Source organism: Protopterus annectens, chromosome 7.part1 (genome assembly GCF_019279795.1).
Source record: "Protopterus annectens isolate FY-2018-M chromosome 7.part1, PAN1.0, whole genome shotgun sequence".
Taxonomy (NCBI): domain Eukaryota; kingdom Metazoa; phylum Chordata; order Ceratodontiformes; family Protopteridae; genus Protopterus; species Protopterus annectens.
Genome location: NC_056740.1, coordinates 404,892,044 through 404,910,875, shown reverse-complemented (window position 1 = coordinate 404,910,875; position 18,832 = coordinate 404,892,044). Strand labels below are relative to the sequence as shown.

General features: G+C 41.4%; 1 protein-coding gene across 2 annotated transcripts in view; it reads left to right on the top strand.

Moving 5' to 3' along the window:
- INKA1 (inka box actin regulator 1) overlaps positions 1–15,934 on the top strand; it is a 28,978-nt gene extending 13,044 nt beyond the window's left edge. Inside the window, exons 1-2 of one of the 2 annotated variants that reach the window (XM_044078857.1) lie at positions 9,568–9,635; positions 14,787–15,934. In XM_044078857.1, coding sequence (XP_043934792.1) covers positions 14,793–15,773 — 981 coding nt within the window. In that variant the 5' untranslated portion in view covers positions 9,568–9,635; positions 14,787–14,792 and the 3' untranslated portion in view covers positions 15,774–15,934. Of the gene's footprint in view, positions 1–9,567; positions 9,636–14,786 lie in introns of those variants that run through there. The other variant, XM_044078855.1, reaches the window with a different exon arrangement.
- Positions 15,935–18,832: the final 2,898 nt, after the last annotated feature.

Sequence of the window (18,832 nt, the reverse complement as noted above, 5' to 3'; positions counted from 1 at the left end):
CGTTGTCAGCATTTGATTATAAGATATAGACCTGTATTAACAGTATATTTGTGGGATCCTTATTTTTTTCCAGGCAAATTAAAAGATAAATCCCTCTAATCTGTCCTTGGTGCACCCCAAAGCTTATTTCCAGTGGGCAACTTTTATATGGAGAATTCAGTGGGGCTGCCTTAGTAAATACCCAAACTGCCTCAACTGACTTCTCACAACCTGACCAGCAGTTATTCTCCAGGATCTGCTTAGGATTGCTGAGGTCTTCACTCTGTCACTAACAGGGAACCCAGCTACACGAGGAGCAAACATTATTTCTGTATTTGCAATGTCATCCTGTCAGTCATTCCCCAAAGCTCATAACCATGGGTTAGGATGGTCACATAGAATGATTGGCAAATTGAAAGTTCTGTCCTGCAAATCAGTTCTTGTTTCATTTCCACAGTACAGTACACCATGTGCAGCACTAGAACGTTATACCTATCTGCAGTCTTCCAATCCCTGCACTGTATTACATAATTAAGACCTTAAGGTACTTCAAGTCCTGAACTTGGGATAGCAGCTCTCTCCTTCACCTGCAGAATACAATCCACCCATTTCTAGGAGAAAACCACTAGCTGTTATTTAGAGGTGCTGATTTTTACCCCATTTATTTCACCCACAGATTTGAATTGCTTGGCCACATGGTGGAGATCAGACTCAGTTGAACCTGGGAAGGACAGTGTCGTCTACAAACAGTAGAACTGCAACCTGTGCATCCTCAGTGTGAAGCTCTCCAAACTTTGGCTCCACCTTAATATACTGGCCATGAAAATTACAGTCAGGAGGGGAAGAGGAGAAACAGCACACCTGAAGATCTTTTACACATACTTCAAACACATCTGACTTAACACTAAGGATACAGAGAGAGCTCTCTCTCTCCTGAAAGACAGGGACCATGTGGTATCAACACCAGTCCTGGGGTCCCTGTATTGTTATAGTATGTCCCACAAGACATTCCAGAGTACACAGACACAGTCCTTTGTTCCACAGAACACACAAAGACAGTAATGGCAAGCTCCCCTACCCCCCTACCCCAATACCTGTGTATGGATAAAGAGCCGAGTGGTTGTTCAGTAGTTAGGACAGAATCCACATTGTTCTTCTTAAATAAGAGTCTCAATTATAGAATGAAGTTCCCCTTCCAGCATCCTGTCATATGTTTCCTGGTGAGCAGTGTGTTCCTTCACTAACTGGAACTGACCTATCTGTCCCGCTTTCGAAAATAAGACCCGCTACCTCAGTTCACTAGTAGAGAGGCACTGTTCCTACTCTCCAAACAACAGTGAAAAGAGACATTAACCTTGACATGTCAACAGTGTTGAACTTCATCTGCATTTCTGTTTGGATCTCAGACAGTCTTGCAGCCTTGCCACAGCACACAGCAAAAGAGTTCGACTGCCATAATGATATCATCTACAAAAGTGAGTAATCCAGTCTCACCAGTTGCTTTCAGCATTGTCTGTTTCTCCTGAAAGAAGGAATGTTCCCCAGATTCAGGAGTTCCTCAAAGTGCTTCATTCCCATCCTGATAATGTCCTTAACAACAGCATTTTTACACCATCTTTGCTTTGCTGACAGCAAGCTGGTCAGTGTAATGAGTGCTTTCTGTATCGTGTTCTGTTTTTCTCCCAAGTTAAAGCTGAGACAGAGGAGGCATTTTCCAGGGTAGACTTGGTGAGTCTAAAGCCTCCCTCACGGTGAAGCAGTTTGTTCAGTATGGCGACATTCACTAGATAAATATCTGGAAAATCTTGAGTAGTGTTTTATACGCATTCAAATTTCATAGCTTTAAGACATAGGGGGCTCTAAATGTTAGTTACATCTAAAAAAAAGTTAGAGTCAGTCATGTGAGTAATTGTTAAGGAAAGTTATTAGCTTTAATTTCAGGGTTCAGCAGTTTATTCCCTATTTTGAGGTATTAAGCCGCTCTGTTGGGATTAAGTAGATTTTAATATCAGATCAGTAACATCTGCGGCTGGTGATAAGGTGAGGGATTTCACTTCATGAGAAAATGTATTCTTAATTATTTATCTCTGAAGTGCATGTGTGTGTGTGTGTGTGTGTGTGTGTGTGTGTGTGTGTGTGTGTGTGTGTGTGTGTGTAGGTGTGTGTGTGTGTGTGTGTGTGTGTGTGTGTGTGTGTGTGTGTGTGTGTATGTGTGTGTGTGTGTGTGTGTGTGTGTGTGTGTGTGTGTGTGTGTGTGTGTATGTTTGTGTATATGCATACATGCATGCATGTGTGTGGGTGTACGTGTGTATGTCCATGCATATGATTGTGTGCTTGTGTGTCCTTGTGTCTGTGTTGTGTTTGAGGAGGTCTGTTTGATACACATAAACTGCCTACAGTGGAGATGCATGTTTCATGCATTTCCAGGGAGTAATTGAAGGTTTAAGATGCTTAACCTTCATGCAAGACAGAGACAGTGGCCCTCTTTCCATAAGAAAAAAAGTATTTGCAGACCAAGTACTCGATATTGAGTAAGGCTATAGGCTATACAAACACACAGGCATGGAATAGGACTGAATGACTGCTGTATTTTCTTGTTTACACTAGTTCAGATCTGTGAAGGTGTTGACTTGCATGCTTTCTGTAGTGTTTCTGTCATAAAATCTTGGCATTACATGATATGAGCACGTGTGTCTCTGCTCTTGTGTATTTCACTGTGCATTACAGATGTATTTGGATGGTTTTATTGAAATCTTTATATCTTACTCAAAACCTGTTAGCTTTTATTTTCTGTTAGTAGGCTTTCCCTGTATTCAATCGAGTCATCTAAAAAAAAGACAAATAAACAAATTACACTTCACCGATTTTTTGCTAATCAAGAAGCATAACTGGAAAAAATCTTTTTTACGGAGCACCAGAACACAGGGGACCAAGCAATAAAAGACCCTCAATCTAAATACAAACTCTATGGTCACACAACAGAGTAAAAAAGGAGAAAAATGCTGCAGTGCAGCACGGGCTCACACAGCACATATAACAAAAACACTGCGTTGCAGCACGGGCTCACACAGCACATATAACAAAAACACTGCGTTGCAGCACGAGCTCACACAGCACATATACCAAAAACGCTGCGGTGCAGCATGGGCTCACACAGTACATATAACAAAAACACTGCGGTGCAGCATGGGCTCACACAGCACATATAACAAAAACACTGCGGTGCAGCACGGGCTCACACAGCACATATAACAAAAACACTGCGGTGCAGCACGGGCTCACACAGTACATATAACAAAAACACTGCGGTGCAGCACGGGCTCACACAGTACATATAACAAAAATGCTGCGGTGCAGCATGGGCTCACACAGTACATATAACAAAAACACTGCAGTACAGCATGGGCTCACACAGCACATATAACAAAAACACTGCGTTGCAGCACGGGCTCACACAGCACATATAACAAAAACACTGCGTTGCAGCACGGGCTCACACAGCACATATAACAAAAACGCTGCGGTGCAGCATGGGCTCACACAGTACATATAACAAAAACACTGCGGTGCAGCATGGGCTCACACAGCACATATAACAAAAACACTGCGGTGCAGCACGGGCTCACACAGCACATATAACAAAAACACTGCGGTGCAGCACGGGCTCACACAGTACATATAACAAAAACACTGCGTTGCAGCACGGGCTCACACAGCACATATAACAAAAACGCTGCGGTGCAGCATGGGCTCACACAGTACATATAACAAAAACACTGCGGTGCAGCATGGGCTCACACAGCACATATAACAAAAACACTGCGGTGCAGCACGGGCTCACACAGTACATATAACAAAAACACTGCGGTGCAGCATGGGCTCACACAGCACATATAACAAAAACACTGCGGTGCAGCATGGGCTCACACAGCACATATAACAAAAACACTGCGGTGCAGCACGGGCTCACACAGCACATATAACAAAAACGCTGCGGTGCAGCACAGGCTCATGCAGTACATATAACAAATACACTGCAGTGCAGCATGGGCTCACACAGTACATATAACAAAAACACTGCAGTACAGCACGGGCTCACACAGCACATATAACAAAAACACTGCGGTGCAGCATGGGCTCACACAGTACATATAACAAAAACACTGCAGTGCAGCACGGGCTCACACAGCACATATAACAAAAATGCTGCGGTGCAGCACGGGCTCACACAGTACATATACCAAAAATGCTGCGGTGCAGCATGGGCTCACACAGTACATATAACAAAAACACTGTGGTGCAGCATGGGCTCACACAGCACATATAACAAAAACGCTGCGGTGCAGCACGGGCCCACACAGCATATATAACAAAAACACTGTGGTGCAGCACGGGCTTACAAAGCACATATAACAAAAATGCTGCAGTGCAGCACCGGCTCACACAGTACATATAACAAAAACACTGCAGTGCAGCATGGGCTCACACAGTACATATAACAAAAACACTGTGGTGCAGCATGGGCTCACACAGCACATATAACAAAAACGCTGCGGTGCAGCACGGGCTCACACAGCATATATAACAAAAACACTGTGGTGCAGCACGGGCTCACAAAGCACATATAACAAAAACGCTGCAGTGCAGCACCGGCTCACACAGTACATATAACAAAAACACTGCGGTGCAGCATGGGCTCACACAGTACATATAACAAAAACACTGCTGTGCAGCACAGGCTCACACAGCACATATAACAAAAACGCTGCGGTGCAGCACGGGCTCACACAGTACATATAACAAAAACACTGTGGTGCCGCATGGGTTCACACAGCACATATAACAAAAACGCTGCGGTGCAGCACGGGCCCACACAGCATATATAACAAAAGCACTGCGGTGCAGCACAGGCTCACACAGCACATATAACAAAAATGCTGCGGTGCAGCATGGGCTCACACAGTACATATAACAAAAACGCTGCGGTGCAGCATGGGCTCACACAGCACATATAACAAAAGCACTGCGGTGCAGCACAGGCTCACAAAGCACACATAACAAAAATGCTGCAGTGCAGCACCGGCTCACACAGTACATATAACAAAAACGCTGCGGTGCAGCATGGGCTCACACAGTACATATAACAAAAATGCTGCAGTGCAGCATGGGATCACACAGTACATATAACAAAAATGCTGCAGTGCAGCATGGGATCACACAGTACATATAACTGCATGCAGTTTGGACAGACAAACCACGGTTAAACAAAATCAAAGAAAAGCTGCTTGATAAACTTAGCTTTGTTGGAGGATTCCCTGTTAGATTAATTTATACTAACCCCTAATTGTATTAAAAGCAAAATTCAGCACTGAAAGTAGACGGGAGCTACTAAATGAATGGATGACACATTTTTGCCACCTCTGTTTAGTTTCATATGCACTTTTCTGGCCTGTTGGACTGTTAACAGTATTTAATGATATGAAAGTAATTACCGTTAGCCAGCTATTGCAGTTTGTAACCTGTCTTGGTTCTCTGTTTATTAGCCAAGTAAGCCCAACATGCACAAGTGCTTTATTTCAGATGTGGCCCCCTAACATTGGTGTGATAAATAATTTGTTCAGTCACACCATATGCAAATGGAAACTGAAAGAATCAGACCCATGACTACAGCTTTAAACTGTTCAGAAATATATAAACTTCATCCTCTATGTTAAACTGTCAGACTACCACAATGTTGTCATTCCACTGTCAGATGACTGCCAAGTTATGCAAATGAAAAGCCCCTTCATGAATCAAAGAAAGTGCAAACAAACGTGGAATAACTCAAGAACTGGAGAAGACAGCCACTGAAACCAAAACAGTGTTTTTTTTTTTTTTGAGTGGAAAGGTATTATCCAAATAGGGAATCCCAAAACTTTTGTGGAGAAACAGGGACGCTAACTTACAAAAAAAAAATCAAAATGTATTTGACCATTATACAAAGTTAGGGCATTACTTAAACTGGGTATGTGTCACCTACATCTCAGCCTTACATTAAAAAAGATCCAGCTGAATCTAAATGTGCATCCAGTTCCAAGAGCTACGTAAGTATGCTGTTGTGGTGATTAGATATTTCTAAATGGTTTGGAAGATTGATGTTGCTTTATGCAGTTATTCCATGATGTAGACACACACACACACACACATGCACACACACACTCACACACAGCATGTAGTGTATCCTAGTAAATATGCAGCTTTGTGGAAATGTTCTGTCTGTGACAAAAAGTGCCTTCATCTGTAGAATCAGTCACAAGCAGTGCAGAAGACAACAGGAGAGTGAAAGTGTAGTTGTACACTGTTGCAGACACAAGCAAGCGCATGTGCGTGCACACACACACACACACACACACACACACACACACACACACACACACACACACACACTCACACACACACCACACACGCCAAGCACGTACACACACACACACACACACACACACACACACACACACACACACACACAAACACGCACACACACCACAGTGCACCCACTGTATAGATTTTCTAAATGTTTATAAAGCTGCGATGATTTTCAAAAGAGAGTACTCCACAGTTTACATCCTGCATATCTGTGAAGTCTAATAACATACAAAAGAAGTTCTGTCAAGATCATGTTCATGGGGGAGGGGTGCCCATGACAGGCGCCTTAACAGCTGTAGGGTGCATCATTATTCATCAAAGTGCAGACCATCTCTGTTCGTTTACTTGTGTTCACTAACACCACCTCATACCTGTATGTGTGATGTTCTGTGTGCTTCTCACTGTACAGTTTTCATTGGTGTAGTACACAGCAGTACCTATATGTCTTTGGAAACCTATAATAACCTCATATACACAGTTCTTAATTACTGCTTACATTGGGAAAAATATGGGTCGGTATCCTGTTAAGTAAAAAGAAAGATCTGACGTGGTACTCCTTAGCTTAAAGCACCCACTTTACCAGACCTGTCCTCAAAAAACAAGAAGCACTTATCAGCTGCCATAGGGATCTAGAACCCATCTCAGCAAACAAAATGAGTAAGTCAGGAACCTACCTATCCTGGATGGCATATAAATCCATTATAGTGCCGCCACCCCCTTCCTGTATTACATACACACAAACACATACACACGTACATGCAAACTCATACACACGAACAAAGTCATACACACAAACTCGTACACACACACACACACACACACACACACACACACACACACACTTGTGGGTAATTTGAACATCACCAATTTGTCCATGTTTTTGGTTTTGTGATGTGATAGGGAACCTTGGCAAAATGTTTATGGGCACAGGAATGACCTGCTGAATGTTCAGAGATGTCACTCCAACCAAAAATGTCAGTGGATTTTTATTCTGTTGTAACAAGCTCCTTCCTTTCCACAGGATTTAGGTGACTATCTGAACTGGGCTATCCAGGCAGTATTACTAACATAAGACATCCTGATTTCAGGCGCAACCTTAGAGCATAACAAAATTAAGTGACATGCAAAAAAGTCACACACATTGTGCAGCTGAAAGTTGATGAAATTCAAACCCAAGTCTCCTTTTTTACAATGCAGCACTGTCTTGTGCAGACACTTTATGTGTCTGTTTATTATTTGATTACCAACCTGAATCAGAGGATTTTACACATATTTAAAGCAAAATCATACACAGTTATGAAGAGGAATACAGGTAAACTATAAACACAGGTAATAAAAGGCAAGGACATATTCTGAACCCAAGTAGTGAAACTGCAGGTACTTACCTTACATGCCCAAAGCCCAGCTTCATGGCACAGAAGATACTTTACACAGTGCTGCTCTGCCCCAGATCACTATGTAAAACTAAATATATATTAATATATCAGCGTTCCCCCAGTCAGTGTGAGGGCTCTACCCCAGTATCCCCAATCTCTAAATATACTATCTCCGAGGTCACACTGATTGGGAAAATAGAATTTCCCTTTTCCTTTAAGGTGACATGAGCATGAATATACTATATTTAGACACTGGTGTATAGAGTCAAAGTTCCTACATTGGTGTACCCCTCTGCAAGAACACTTCCAAATGTCATTGCTTATCCCGGAACAAAATATTGGGTTGGAGCAAGCTGGGAAGTAATATGCTGTTGTCACTATAACAACTGCGTCAGTAGGCCAAAGTAGAACCCATATAAAACCACGATACTGGCATATAGGATCGTTAATACGTATGTACTAGGACAGTGACATGAAGGGACATAAAATTACTAAGACACGGCAACTGCATGTGTACGTGGTATGACATTAAGTTATAGACAGTCAACAAGCACAGTATGATTCAGTATCTTCCATGTTTTGGTGCCCTGTTCTATTGAAAATGGGATCTGCATTTCAGATTCAGTACCAAACTTATTTCGTACTTGCTAATTGCAAGTGTTTTACTGGTCACTGCGTTTTATTTATTTATTTTTTTTCTTTTGTTTTCTCAATGCTGTATACATCTGCATCACCTTTGTCATATCTGTGATCAGTAATACAGACTGGTTCACAGCAGATTTTGCCCTCCCTCTCTCACTGAGGTGGCACATACCTGAGACAGATGGTCAGAGCCTTGCTTGGTCACTGTCAGATGGCAGGGCCTTGTGGTTTTAAGTTCTAACCATGCCCTACCTATGTAATGGTGAGCAGTAATGATTCCTGGTTCAAAAATCTTTTTTTACTTGATCTGGAAGAATTATATTAACTGCTAAAAAGAAGGGTCCTAAATCTTTGTCTTACTCAAACCTGACTGTCCAGTCTTTTCTCTAATCTGACTGTCCACTTTTTTATGGCCAGTTATATTCTTCCCTAAGAACCTTGTCTGCAGTATGTATACCTGTGCTTCATTTTTGCTTTCTGTCTTATTGAATATTTAAACTTCCAAGTATTCACTAAAGCTGCACTAAGGGCCATGGAAGCCCCCATTATATTACCTTAGTGAGGGCCATTCCATTTGTTAACTACTCGTAAAGCTTTGCAATTCAGTCCTACCAGAGAAAACAACATATTTGTAAATGGCTTTATGAGACTGTCAAGAGATTAAATGCGCATTTACAACTCTAATGGTGATGTGCTTGTATGATTTTTTTTAACACACTGGGCAGCACAAATCTCTATAACTGCTTCATTCCTCTTGGGCTTGCATATATATTTGCACAAAATAAACAATCGAGTGAATAGATAGGCAGGCTGGCAGCCCAGCAGGGCATCATTTGGAGTCTTTTTTTAACTATGATAATTGGGTGGGGGTGTATTTTACTATGTTAATACCTAACACTGCTCAAAGACAGATGGCACTGGGTAACAATAGTCACTAGTCCTGGCTCTGTATTATCTTGGAATTATTAATATCCTGATGTTCTAAGGGTTAGAGTCCATGGAATCATAATTATTCAAGGACTGAATCTAACAGTCTTATTTAAGCCTGAATTTGGATATCCTCACCCATGTCACAGATACATCCTATGGGATCAGAACTAAGCCTCTGATTGGTGGGAGGGGGATGTAAAGGTGGGGGAGGGTATTGCTTAGGATTGTGTAATTTAAGGGATGATTAAACCACAGGAGAGTAAAAGTGGAGAAGCTGAATTCAATGTGTTTTCTTTCTTATAACTAGTAAGTGAGACTAAAGTGTTGTGAAATGTATTTAGTGTTAGCCATACAGCAAGATGTGTTATGTTGTAGACAAAATATATTAATAATTATTAATCAACTATATCTTTTGTTATAAAAGTGCCTTTTGTGTTAAAAAGGAAAAGCACTACTTCTGGTGAACATGTTTGAACATCAAGCTACTTCTGTGCTTTCACAGAGTGCTCTGTTTACACATTGAGACAGCAATGCAAGGAAATCCGTCTTTGATATCTAGTTTTTGACAAGCTGGATCAGCCACAGATGGAAGTGTGTGCATCTACACAGAACCACATGCACAAACACTGCAGGCAAGCTAGAGAAACCTTTGCAGATTTTTTTAAGAGGTGGCTCACAAATACGATCTCTTTGTAAAACTGGACTGTGCTCCCTGGAGTAAAGTATAAAAAAATGTTCACTATAGGCCCCTCTTTACACCTTAGTCTGTTAGTTATTGTAAAAAAAAAGTCTTGTATAAGTACTTAATGACAGTTTAAACAAAACAGTGTTTCACATTCGTATAGCACATGGGAAGAAAAAGGTCATATCTGCCTAAAAAGCAGTCCCTTTAAAGTGCAAATGGAGACGTTTAACACATCAGCCATGACTAATGGTACAGAAGTTGGGAACAGTGTTGAGAACAGGCTAGCGTTCCTCAGGAATAAAGGTGTGCAGTGTGGCAATAGGTCATAAACGTTGTGAAACATGCCATATGGGTTGTTGGTGCTGTAGCCACAATGTAATTTTATATGTGCATATCACTATTGTATATTTATCATCTTATAAGATGTTGTGTGTCTGAAGTCTGCAGTGACGAGCTGTGAACTGACATAAAACCCATTCCTTCCATTTGTTGGAGTAGTATCCACAATGTGTTAAGAACAAGCAGGTCTTTGTTTTTTGAGGGAAGGAAAGGACATTTTAATGTGCTCAGTAGGAGCCCAGGACTTCCCAGTTTCCTCAGGTTCTAATCGGCTAAGGTGCACTTTCTGTACAGTGACAAAGGTGCTGTTTATTATGTCATGGCCTGCCCACAGGTAGTGCATACGTGTGCCAATCATACAGGTTGGATAGTATGCCTGTACACTTTGTAAGTTACATGGTCATTCAGAACTGTTCATACTTATTTTGTAACTAACAGGTTTGGTTAAATAAACAGTAAGTTTGAGAACTTAAGTAGTCCTGGGAAGTATTGTAGACCTACTTAATGGCTAGACATTTATGTTTGTGAATTGTACTTTGGTTCTGGTCATTTGGTGGTAAGGGGGATGGATGTTCATAGGTAGGTACTAGGCTATCGGCCCAAGGACCTAAGTAAGCTTAGCCAACAAGGTTCCCTGGCTTATGCCACCCAAGAAAGTTAATTTCCTGTGCCCCTGTCGAGCAGAGCCACAGAAGTGATCCCCGGGGTGCATTTCCTATTTCCCATCCACTCAAGATTTTTCTTGAAGAGTGCTAATGAGGAACTTTGCTTGACATAGATGGGTAGCTTGTTCCAGAGTATGGAAAGTCTCTGGGACAGGAATCTATCCCTCCAGCATGTCTTGTTTATTGTGGTGACAAGGTTTAGGTCCTTAGAGCATGTAGCTTGGAGGGATTGGGATTTCTTTAGGTGTAACATGTCCAACATCTCTGGGTTTAACATAGCTTTATACATTAGGCAGAGATGTCCTCAGAGTAGGCGACATGCTGCAGAGTAAAGCTGGGGTTCTTTGAGACTGTCAGTGTAGGGCATCTGCTTGAGGCCAGTAATCCTCTTTGTGAGGTACTTCTGTGGCCTTCAGTTGCTGCAGATGTCTTGTGAGGTACATTCCAAAAGTGGCGTTGTACTCTATAATGGGTCTAATGAGTGCCGAGTAGAGGGGAACAGTAACCTCTTTTTTTTTTTTTTTTTTCCTGGATGAGAACCCTTTTGTGATGATGTGTGCCACATAGAAGGATTTCCACATAGAAGGATTTCCTGACTACTGTGGCGATGTGATTATCAAAGGAGAGACTACTGTCCGCCTGGGTCCCAAGGTCTCTTATCACACATTCGGCATTAAGTAGACTGCCGTTTATGTGGTAGTTTATGAGTACAGAGTTTTTATCAAAGGGGATGACAATGCACCTTTTGGCATTGAGCTTGAGGCCATGCCTCTGACAATGTAAACATTAGGAAGTATTCAGAATAGATTGTTTTGCCTCTCTGCCTGTATTGAAGTAGATAAGCCTTTTAGCAGGGGCATACATATGATCCTTTTAAATCATAGCCTCATAGGTCAAGCATTTGCAGGGTATTTTTTTTATTATTGTCTGTTTCTTGTATTGTGAATGTTATTTTTCTCATAACTGTTACATTTCACGTTTTGATGCTCCAGCATTTAGATAATATTGTTTTCCGTCTGTAGACGAATGTTGGTACATTCTTATGTAGGTCTTTGGGCTAGGCAGGGTGTACAATTATGAGACTTGAAGATTAGAACTGTGTTTTATTTATTTGTTGACAACTATGAAAGTGAGGGGGCTGGGGTCAGAATTGTAGACACAGATTAAGATTTTAAGGATGCTGTAGGCATACCTAGATTTTGTTATTTAATCTTGGTAATGGGGGGGTACCCATTAATCACAAGTATCTGTTTTCACATGAATGTATGTAACGTTGATGTATTTTGTTAGGCCCACAATGGTGTATTGACTGCTCCAATAAACCTCTTCTGTAAAACCGTTTTGTGTGTGTGTGTGTGTGTGTGTGTGTGTGTGTGTGTGTGTGTGTGTGTGTGTGTGTGTGTGTACGTACGTATGCGCACGGGTGCGTGTGGAGCTTAAAGAGTGAACAGTATTTGCTTTTGGTGTAGTTTGAGAAAGGGAAACTTTTAACAGAAAGGTAAGGTAGGGGGGATTGGAGTCACAGTTGTACATTCACTGAGGCTTGTGAGAATTTGAGATTGACAGAAATGTATTGATTTTCTGTGAAGAACATCTGTGGCTTAAATCAGTAGGGTCTCAGGAATACAGCTGGTGCACAATTTGCCACCTCGATTAGCATTGTGCAAGCAAACTGAAATGTCACTTGACTTAGTTGCATAAAAACAGAGCAGTACTGTGACACAAAAGGTGTTGGGCCAATACTTCTGCACTTATGATTTCTTTCATTACAAATTGCCACCAGACCTCTCAACTGTCCAGATTTTCGCACAATGTCCATATTTTTGATGCATATTTTAGATCCGTTCCCCATAAAGTTTATATTTTTTCTGGCAAATCACTAAGGATTGAAGTCATTGAATAATGATAGATATGAGTTTCAGACTTCACATCCTTCAGAGAAATGCATGCAAACACAGCACCTGTTATTTTAGCAACTTTCTAGGTTTATAAGGGCAATATTTAAAATCTGTCCCTATTTTTGGTCCTTTGTCACTCCCCCTATTATTTTAGGCTTTGTCCAGATCCCTCGTGCTAAGAGGTTGAGATGTAGGATTGCCAGAAATGTCCTAAGCTTCTGTAAACAAGAGAAGCATATAAGAGAAACATCCCGTGGCCCAGAAGTGGAGTCTTGAGGTCAAAGGTAAAGACTTGAAATTGACAGAGCTGTTCATCTCAAGCTATGGAATTTCCTGTTTCCAACAAGGAAGGCCATTCTGTTCTGAAGGATTTTTTTAAGAAAACTTGGCTAAGAAACAAACACTGTATTTTCTTTACTCAACAAATATTTGCATGCTGGAATTTCTTGACATGTTTCTGCCTGTATTGCAGTAGATACTTTTAGAAAAGGCTCAGATTGTCAGCCAGGCAAGTAGATTTTTTACAAAGGTTTTAATTTGGGAGGGACAACAGTGCAACAGTTTTAGAACGTTTCCCTTGTTTAAAGACGTGGGTGTCAGGAATTTTTTTGCTAGACAGATCTTTTAAAAAATATATAGTTTCTGTCACAGGCAGCAGATTGTGGGTGATCTGCAGAGTTAAAAGCAGGTATGTAGATATATGCAGGTTTCTCCTTTGTTTGTGCCACATGGAGGGAAATTATAGTGTGGCTTCCTTGTTTCATTACTGATAAAGAACTATGGTCCCACATGTATGTGCCTTTTAATGAAAATGTTATGTCAGTCACAATATGGCTGGCATGCCCTACTGTTTATGGCAATAATCCATTGTAGGAGGTCTGCAGAAGATTGACATTGCCTTCAAGTCACTTTGGTGTGACCACAAACTAGTGTGTCACTGTTAATCCATATGTCAAAGGAAATCGAATGCCACTCATCAACAAAATGTAAAAAACACTTTTTTAATGTTAAGCACTTTTGTCCAATAATAAGACATACGGACTTCATCAGAAGTCATATGGATTAACAGCGATCTGCTGTTTGCGGTTACTAGTTTCCTTTGGCAGATTTATGTCGGGCTCATAATTGGTTGTATTCACTTTGGTGTGACTGACAGTGACACAGAGATGATCAGTTATTCTAAGAGCCATTTCTTTGTCCCCCGTAAAGGGTATATGGGTCAGAAGTCTGTATCAGTTGCTGTGCATTTGATTGTTATACAAAAGGAGGTTATTGCAACTGCGTGAACCTGTATAGGACTGATTTTGTTGCTGCAGTTTTTTTAAGTTGTGGTTTGACAAATACATTGTACTGCATGCATACAGTTGTCTCTAAAGTCGGTCTTAGCCAAGAGATCAGTATGTCAAAGAAACAGCAGTATTCAGGCAAATACATCTCACCTAGAGAGCAAAGTACTGCCTACAAATAACCACCCTGACAATATATTTTAACATGGATAGTCCGGCACTTCTTGGTGTGGCTGGGTAACCTTCCCATACAGACACACACAGACACAGACACACACACGCTTGCGCTTCATGCATCTGCAACATAAGCATTTCTTCAACGAGGTCCACTTAACTCCTGCAGCTGATGAAATGTGCTTGCCTGTCTTCATATAACTTCTCTTTTGTAGTTATTTTCAGATTGTAAGAAACAATTTTGATAGTCCGTTATTCCTGTGGCAGTTGTTATGAAATTCTCAAGCTTGGATCAACTGATTTCAGTCCTGTTTGTCTGTATTGTATACTGTGATGTGTTAATTAAAAGATTAGGAAATATGATTCCTTCTCTTGTTTTTTTTGCTTTAAATATGTTTTTTTCTCCTCAGCTATGCATGAAGGAAGCTGGCGAAGGCCTTCGTGAGCAGATGCAGTGCATGATGAGAACTCTGCATGACCTTAAGAAAGTGCATGGCCGTAGGACTCGCCTGGAGCCCCAAGCAGTGATGACTGAAGGCAGTGCGCAAGGCCACAGCCGACAACAGCAGTGCCGAAGCATGATCTCTGATGTATCAGAATCGGACACTTATGACTCTGCTTGCTGCCTCGCAACAGGTGAAGAGGAGGATGAAAGCAGTCAGTCTGTTTTCACATCACCAGTCAGTGAACGGAGCATGGAATTTGATTCTGGATTTTCAGAAGGATCTGGAGGTTCAGTACAAGGGGAACGTGTGGTGATGAGGAATAAAATGCAGTGCACATCAAATCACAAACTGTCATCAGGTGGCTTCCTCCGAAGCAGGTACAATCAAACCGCTAACAGGAAAGTCCGACCAAAGTCCACGTCTGATGCTTGCTTAGACCAGTGGAGAATTATAAATGATTCTGACACGTATGACTGGACTGTGGCATTGCTGTCTCAAGGAAGGAACAGGCAGCCTTTGGTTCTTGGGGACAATTGTTTTGCAGACCTTGTGGAGAACTGGATGGACCTGCCTGACATGGGGGAGGACTGTGAGAGACTGAAGCCTCAGCAGGAGCAGACTAACCGCTGGCTAGGTAAGCCACATGAGTTCCTACTAAACCTCTCCAGTAATGTCCGACGCAAGTTAGCTAATATCTCTCGCTTTCACCGGTCAAGGAGTGCAGATGTCAAACATTCTGCAGTCCGGGACTGTAGTCGCATGCAGACATTTTCCAAACGACTCTCTTGCCCTGTTGCTCTTGATGCGAACTGCAGACCCAGGGGACCTTATTTCCATCAGTCATATTCTAATATCTCTGAACTGTCTACAGACTTCAATAAATTTGCTGCTTTAATGAATTGCCGAAGTCGACAGCCTATCATTTGCAATGACATCATTGGCTACATATAGCACCGGACATGGTTACAACCTCCTCCTAGTATACTATAGAGATTCTCCTGCAGATATACGTCATGTCACTTTATTTTATACCAAACTTTTGTATATTTTTATCCTAATATCTATTTTTGAGTTTTATAATAAATTTGAGAAACTACAAGTTTTTAAAACAGCTTTTTAATGTGTCTGCATATGTGATTTAACAAAAAAGGTTGCTTTATTTTAAAATGTGCCTTGCCTTTTTGTTTTGATGGTGGAACATGTGACACTTCATATTTAGTGTCATATGATTTTTGCTGTGGGAAAATGGTTGTTTGGGTTTGTTTAAAATGATTGTGAATATGGCAAAGCTTTAAGTAAGCATATGAATAAATGGGTACACAGTGGGACTTTGAGAAAAAAATCAGTAATATTTCTCAATTGGCCAGTGTTTTCTTATGCCGCCCTCATGCAACAGAAGTCATGAGTTTGCTCATAACTTATTCTGTAACAGGGCAAAAAACATTGCTGGGATTTTCTTTAGCCCCACAGCATTTCCTTTGTACTGTGATTTTCACATTAAGATGATGGAATGGTCTGACTTGAAGAAAAGAACACTTGTGCTAATCAGTGAAGGAGAATCCCTGATTACGTGGCACAATTTTTCCACACATGTACTAGTGATTTGTTTGTACAAAATGTGCACATTTTTTAATTATGTAGAAATGTTCTTGAAAATCAGAATTTAGATTTTTATTACTGGAACCTTAGTGTACTTCGACAAAAACAGACTCGATTAGAGCTCCCAAACCTTTAACATACTTTTGCTGTGTAAAATGAAGTCGGTACACTAAGATGAGAGATTCTGAGGTTTGTCACAGAGTTTGTCGTCAGCAGTTTGTGTGCCACCATCTCATAGGATATCTTTGTATAGAAAAGTGTGTGTGTATGCGATGGAGGCTACAGAAGTGGCTAATACACAAATGTGATGCCCACTCTCTGCAGTTTTACTTACAAGGTTAAGGCTATGAGGTGTTAATATGTTTCATGTTTTAGCCACAATCTCGACTCCCACTGTTAACTTCATGACTCTGAGCAAGTCAGTTAACCAGTCTGTGCTCGCCTGTCAGTCCTGAAAAGGGGCACTTGTGACGTTTGGGCTACCCTGCTTAATAAAGTATGAAGTAAAACATCAATTTTAGAGCAGTGGTCCCATAAGAAAGTAATATCCAGAGGAAATATTAACATTCTATTGGGTTATTGTACCACTCTCAAAATTAAATGCAGCAGAGACCAGGTTAAAACATTTGCCCCCTTCCAAAAACCTTGCTGTCTGTTTAAGTATCTTACTGTGGTGTAACACCCATCTACAAATCAGGTTTACACAGGGACCAGATTCCAAAAGGCATGCTGTTGGTGGAAGTGAGTTACTTTAGTTCATACCGAGTGCAAGTCTTTTGGAATCTCCTTTTTGTTTGTAGGCTGAGAGTAACACTTCACATTCTGAAGTATTTGACATGCGAACTACTGTACTTCCCATAAATTAGTAATGTATGACAACATGCCACACTGCTGTAAATATATTTATAGATTACCAATGTCCATGTATGTTTTCTTTCTCTTGCAGTCGCACATTTAATTCCATGTAGATATGTATTTTGTTTTTACCTTTTGTTGTTGTTGTTGCGTCTTTCGGCTTTTCCCGGTTAGGGGTTGCCACAGTGGAACTTCGGTCCGCTAATAATTGGCAGTAGATTTTTACATGCCGAGTTGCCGGCCTTGACGCACAACCTTCAACGAAGGTATGCCCATTCATGCATGTCTGCACACAGAAGACACTCTAGCTGAGAATCGAACAGGACAACGTCTTACTGTGAGGCGACAACGCTACCGCAGCACCCACCTTTTGTTGATTTGAGATTTTCATTAGTTTACTTTCTTCTTCTGACATAACCATTTAAACATTCTCAATGTGAAATGTGACACACATTAAACTGTCTTCTAAAATGTGCCAAAATGCTTGCCTGGTGTGTTGGAAGTCTCCATGAGTTCTTGGTAAGATTCCAAGTGTTTCCTGTACTACAGAACTGCATCAATGTCAGATGTCAGCACCAGTGACAGCCCCTGTATATGTCTTACTGGTATACCCATTGTCAGTCTTGGGGGGGGGGGGGGTTTGCAGCATGTAGCTGCTGACTACTTCTTCTTTTGGCTTTTCCCGGTTAGGGGTTGCCACAGCGGATCACCTGTCCACTCATGATTGGCAGTGGAGTTTTACATTGTCGAATTGCCAGCCCGGTGCCCAGCCTTCCACAGAAGGTACACACACGCATGCATGCACTCACACCTAGAGCCAATTTAGTGTGTCCTATCCACCTACAGCATGTCTTTGGGATGTGAGAGGAAACTGGAGCACCTGGAGGAAACCCACGCGACCACAGGGAGGACATGCAGACTCCATACAGAAGGCAACCCAGCCAAGGATCGAACCAGAGAACCTCTTGCTGTGAGGCAGCAACGCTAACTGCTGCACCACTGCGGCCGCCCCATGTAGCTGCCGACAATGAGTGGGAAATACTGTGATTCATCATGCTGGGAAGACTCATTTGTAGGGTCATAACATCACAAGTGCCAAGTGGGTAACTTGCCAAATGAAGCTGGCAAGGTTTTTATTTCCTTGAGATAGATTTCATTCTATGTCTTGCATGACCGTGAAGCCTGTGAGGGTGAGAGTGCAGAAAACCCTGTGGACAGTGTGAAAAGTCAAAGTTATGTATATCCTTTTAACTGTTAAAAAATAACTTGTGACATTTTTGTGTTGGTACTTTACGTATCTGGCAAGTTCCACAGTAATCACTGGGGGGAGACTGCCTGTGAAGTGATGTTTGAGGTTCATGTTCATCTACAGAACACATGGAAGAACAGTCTTTGCTCAATGTAGCTGTGTAGAATAATTTGTTTACAACATATATTTCCCAATATTATTTAGAAGAAAAATTGACTGCAGTTAATATTATTACTGTCATGACTAGATGTGCTTTCTATAGTTGGCATTGTTACAATTTAAGGACCATTTTAAGCCTAGCCAATTT